A 6,000-nucleotide genomic window follows, 5' to 3' on the forward strand; every position below is an offset into this window, starting at 1 on the left:
TACTATAAATATGTGCTGGTTTAGGCAAATGGTGCTCCTCCTCCTTGGCTTGGGTCAGGAGGCACCTCGTGATCATGAATAAATCAGGTAAACTATACTCTGTGCCTGTGTGTCCTCTCCTCAATCAGCAACAAACTGAGTAAAAAGATTCATGTCACTAGGTACTCTGCATACTTCTGAGGATATGAAAAACAATTACTAAGATATTCCAAACAGCTAAACATAACTGCATGTAAAAAAAGAAAAATTATTTAATGCAGTAAAATAGAATTTTTTGATTCCAGAAAGAAGTTGCTGTTAAAGATCAGCAAAAACAAGCTGAAAACTACTCTCTCTTCATAAAGTCAATTTTAAACATATTATGCTGAGTGACAATTTGTACTCCAAAACACAATCTAAACTAGAACTGCAACAAGTCTCTTCTCCAAAAGCTCCAATCTAGCAGAATGGTTTTAAGAATACGAGCAGTCCTCTATTTAAATTAAACTTAAGGACTTAACTGGTCTAGGGCCTGTGTATGCCTTCTGGTCAATTCATCTGCAAGAACATCAAATAAAACTCAGAAAGCAGCAGAATTTTAATTTTCTTTATCAGGAAAGGCTTATTTTTAAGACAGGGATTGTCCAGCTGGAATTAAACACATAAGCCAAGTCCCACTGCTTAGCTACATTCCAGGCTCTTCTGCATGACCACTTTCTTCTAAAACCTCACCCGCTCTTTGCATTTCTCTGGTTGAATTCAGCCACTTACTGGCTTTCTATGTGAGGACCGAATAACAAAATATTGTTATATGGTTCACTGGAAATTTGTTTTGCTAGCACAGTTAATTGCACACATTTGCTCATCAGTACTGTATCAGGTGGACCCACAGTACTGCACAGCAATGGCATCGTACATCCCAACCCACGGGCATACCACTGAGCTGCTTCTCCTAACTTTCTTTGGTGCTCTGGGGTACACTCCAGGGTAAGAAGAAAACAGATGGCTTTGTTAACTCTACATATATGCCCTGAGCAGCTCTGCGGTTATTAAACCAATAAGGCCAATTCTCCACCTTACAGAAGACCAGTTTCCATCTCTTTTATAATCTCTTTCTTTGCATTAGGTCTGTAAAGCCATCAGGATAAATATCATCTTATCATCACATCTGCACTGTAGCCAAGAGGTATTTGAAAACTCATATTTGAATAGCCCTGTAAGACAGCAAGGCTGCAGAATAAAACAGAATATTACAGCAGAATAAAGTTCATCCTGTTGCTTGCACGAGTGCAATAAAAAGCCACAGAGTGAGCAACCGTACCTCATTCCACATTCCTCTCCCTCCTCCTTTTTTAAGAGCAATTCTCTTAAAGCACAAAGAAACCCAGAGCTACCATTTAAAACGAACTTTTTACAAATCATATCAACAATGAGCAATACCATGTAATATTACAAATAGAAGTATATTCCCTTTCAGATGCATCATATAGACAGAACGGATGCAGTAAATGTTTGAAGACTTCTGGGTTTTTTAATGTGTATGTATGTCCAATGGAAGGACACGATTAAATACATATCATGAGCAATATGCCCCAAAAAACAGAGCCACAGGAAAAAATAGGGAAGGAAAAAAAAAAAAACCACAAAAAAACCACAAAATGGGCAAAAAACTGAGGCCCAAATCTCCATTTTTACAATAGCAGTACAAAAACAAAACAAACAAAAAAGCATCAACAGAGACACGAAAATTCTAGCAACAAAAAAACCATTCAGCCCTCAAGACACATTTTATTATCAGTTCACATGTTTATCATTGGAATCATAGAGTCATAGAATAGTTTGGGTTGGAAGGGACCTCTAAAGGTCATCTAGTCCAACCCCCCTGCCATGGGCAGGGACATCTTCAACTAGATCAGGTTGCTCAGAGCCCCATCAGTCAGGCAATTAAACAAAACTTTTTAAGAATATTAAAAATGCATAGCTCGCACTGACTCCAAGGACTGAAAATGGAAAAAGAGAGTGAAAAAGTAACACTTTAAAATTAAGAACATTCTTTAAATGTGTTTTTCTCTTTTTCAAAGGCTAAAAAAGGAGTCAGCATTCAGTTCAGCAAAGCAGTTTTTGTTTCACATAATTTGCGTTTTCACTACTTCAATGTGCTATATGCTTCAATATTCTGTCAACAGACACTGAACAACAAGTAGATGCAAGCATATAACATGTAAGACATTACTTGATCAGAATGAAAACATTAAAATACTTTTCAGCTTTTACACTTGTGCCCTGCCGATACACCTAATTTTAGGCCCATCAGACATTAAGGTACTAAACAGATTAAGAGATATATTTAAATTAATAGCCACACTATATATCCATCCATAGATAGATACAGAATTAACAATGCACCAGTTGAAATAGTCTTCAGCGTTTCTTCAGCACGTGACACGTGGAGATCTCACAGCATTAAAAAAAAAGCTAAACAAAAATTTTCTCTGAGACAATGGCAAGCATAAGCTTCATTTTCCTGATAGGAAGCCATTATTATGCATTATCCATGGACTTGCATCTAAGCTACCAATCTATTCAGCTTTGATGTCTTCTATTCCAGTTTTTTACCTGCTAAACTCAGTGACTCCACTAAAAAAGGCCACTATATTACCAGGATACCCAAGGTAAAACCAACTGGTTTCAGAACTGCAATATAGCTGGTTGCAAACTGCATATTACCTCCTTCAATACACCTGGAACTACCTCCCACTAGAGATGGAATACTTTACTGTAAAGATCATTGATCTGTTTCCATATGCAATTCCTTTTAATATGCAAGAAATGGCTGGCTAGGATCATAGCTCAACTGCAGAAGGCACAGGGATAGTATATACAGTATACTTTTTAAAAGAGTTTGAGCATCTATCAGTTATAAGCATGACAGCACTGAGGCATGGAACAACCTTTGCAACATTTTTGCCCTCTAGATTACTGGTTTTAAGTCACATACGCACTTACCATATATCTTGTGGCAGGTTTAAAGTTATGCTGCCTTTGATTTCATCCCCAAAACGCAGATACCCTAGAGTGGCTAATGAGATGTACAAGGTCATGACTATTCCCATGCCAATATTCAGTGCCTGTGGGAAACGCGTGGTGTCCTTCATTCTGTTTTCCAATGGGAGTACCTGGAAATAGAGGTAGAATCAATTACACTTTATGTCCTCACAGTAGGACTACTTTTCTCCCCCCTTTCAAAGCCAATTTCCAAAATTTAGGTGATGTTATTAATAAAGATTACTCTACAATAATGTTTTATAGCCTGGAAAGTCACACTGTTTTATGCACCTGATAGAAATGTTCAATTACTGAAAAGCACCTATCTTGGTTGGAAAACAGCATCAGTGTGGAAATATAAAGCAGTATTTACAGGTTAGAAAAACTGACAAGAAATTTATGGTGCCCAGATGAAAATACACAGGCAATATGAGCAACACAATTTTTTTTTTTTTACTTAATTGTTCAGAATCCAAGGGTAATTCTCCTGTTTTTATTAGGTATGTCTGCACTGACAGTCTCCATCACAGACAAACCTACCACGCACAGTTGACACACAAGCACATGCTCAGCCTCAGCTCTCCCCGTACAGGAAGCTTGAGTCCATGGCTACCAGAAAACAGACCCATGCTCTTTTTCATTTTTCTGATGAGATAGGGCCAGGCACGCTAAGTACCGCTTTTCTTAAACGTAGTGCTTTGAGCCTGAACTATAGCTAAGCGAGCTTGCTGGGCTTGCCATCACTTCAAAGTGAATTCCAACCATTACTGCATGGAGTTTGTGGAGAGATTGCCTTTTACATGTACTATACAGTGTACAGAAAAATATACTTAGTTAGTTCCAACTTAAGTTTTCGGCCACCAACACAAAATTTCCAGGCAAGGCAGGAATTCCAAGTAACAAGCTCACATGCTGCTCTTCCCGCCTTGAATTTCATCAGCATAACAGATCCTTTTATGTCTTCATTAAGACACAAACTGAAGGTACGTGGATGCTCCTAGACAAGCATTCTTTGCCCAGGTCATTCAGAAGAACTGTACACTCATCTCAGATACTCAGTATGGGATATAGTTCAAGATTAAAACACCTAATTTTGTATGCCTACATATAAGTAAAATGTCTAAGTTTCTGTAATGAAGATCGGTAACGAAGAGCTAGTCAATATAGTCAGTGGAATAAAGACCGCAGTTCAGCTTATCTTTCAGTAGACATGCAGGTTATATTTGATCAACAGTATGACACTGTAATTAAACAAGCTTGTCGTCTCTGGGTAACACATGTCAAATCTTTTACAGGGTTGCCCTGTAAAAGCTACTGTCAAAACTGCTTTTTAAATGAGTGAACATTTACTGTTTTCAATTTAACCAATGTAAGTTATAAAAAAAGCAGATTTCATCCACTAATTAACAAACAAACTGTAGATTTGAATTGTTGCTATAGTAGTTTCTACAGGGTAATCACTCCTTTCCTCCTGGTCACCCACTGATATTCACTTCCTGACCTATCGTTGAGTATCACCACTGCCAAACCATCCCACATTGTTGTATTTCTCCCACACTAGAAATCCTGAAGAAGTCATTTTATACTTGGGAACAAAGAGATCTCTAAAAAGATGCACATTTGGAGGCATTTCCAGATTTTTGTTCATCTTCAATTAAAATACATGTTACATCTTAACTGAGGATCTTCTTTATACAATACAGAGCCTCCATTGCTGGCATTTTTCCTCCAGAAAGCAATCTGAGCTTGCACTGTAACTTAATCTGGTGGAGAATACAAAACTTAAACCATTTTAAATCAATTTTTAAATGACAGAGTTGAGCAGCAGAAAAAATACAAAAGGAGACACGTGGCTAGAAGTATTACTTTACTGCCACAGACAAAATATGTTCATTCCTCTAAATGAATTAAGCTTCTGTGTCCATACAGTACCTATCAAGTCATCTTTTTATATTTCACATCAAAAACTGCCAAGTAGGACAGATGGCACTTCAGATTCTTTTGTCCTCAGTTGCAATTAGATTGTTTTAACATACCACCTTATTAAGAGCTTTGAAGGATGCAAATTACAGGCAATTTTTCCCTTCATCTGAGTTTTCCCATTCTTGAGTTCCTACAAACAGATAGCATTTGGGCCTGGACCAGTAATAAAAATGCTCATTCAGCGTGTATTTGTTAATTCTCTGGTGATTATATATGGAATATATTTTCTGCTAAGTTCTGCCATGTTCTACAGTTTCTGGAAATCTTAACAAGCATAAATTGCTACAGTAAGATTTTATTCCAAGCTACATTTCATGCTTTAATGGCAATTGCTTGCCCAGCTTACAGATATCAGGAGTCTCTTAATAACTTCACAGGCACAGAGATTTGATTTCCAGAGTCTCCAGCATTCATTTCGTACATTCCTGGAAGAAGGCAGGCAATGAACTCAGACACACATGCCAGCCATGAAAAAAATCTCATGTTTTTCCACCATGACTCCTGGCAGAAAAGGGATCTGTGAGACTGCCTGCCCCTCTGAAGGACAGCAAAAGCAATCTGTAGGAGACTACTAATGGAGGAAAAAAATTTCCTATGGTTTCTCAGTCAAAGTGACCTCAAGTCAAAGATTACGGGACTGCTCATTATGATGCCTTCTTTCAGACAAAAAAAGCCCTGCAGACTATTCATAAAAATGCAGAAGAGAAACTTCCTATTTTTTGGCTACATCTTCAACTGAAATAGCAAAACATTACCTGTGTATGACAAACACTGGCTATGGCCATTCTGAAAGACAGACATTAAAAGAAAATATATGTTTATACAACTGCACCAGATTTTAATAAATAACTATTATTAGTAATGATATTTTACACATACACAATGCTTTATATCAGATGTAGAATGGCTTCCATGCCCTGTCCAGAGAGCAGAGCAGGAGGAAGGAGCATGTAGTACCTGGCGGCATTCAGGAGGTAAGTGAGCAGCAGTTGG

At 37.7% G+C, this 6,000-nt stretch overlaps 1 protein-coding gene across 1 annotated transcript in view; it reads right to left on the reverse strand.

Moving 5' to 3' along the window:
* The window catches only part of SLC36A4 (solute carrier family 36 (proton/amino acid symporter), member 4), a 108,826-nt gene that overhangs the window by 65,641 nt on the left and 37,185 nt on the right, over positions 1-6,000 (reverse strand). Inside the window, exon 8 of the mRNA XM_009334837.1 lies at positions 2,986-3,155. Within this exon, the coding sequence (XP_009333112.1) occupies positions 2,986-3,155 (170 nt within the window). The remainder of the gene's footprint in view (positions 1-2,985; positions 3,156-6,000) is intronic.

This window comes from Pygoscelis adeliae, unplaced genomic scaffold (assembly GCF_000699105.1).
Source record: "Pygoscelis adeliae isolate BGI_AS28 unplaced genomic scaffold, ASM69910v1 Scaffold141, whole genome shotgun sequence".
NCBI lineage: Eukaryota > Metazoa > Chordata > Aves > Sphenisciformes > Spheniscidae > Pygoscelis > Pygoscelis adeliae.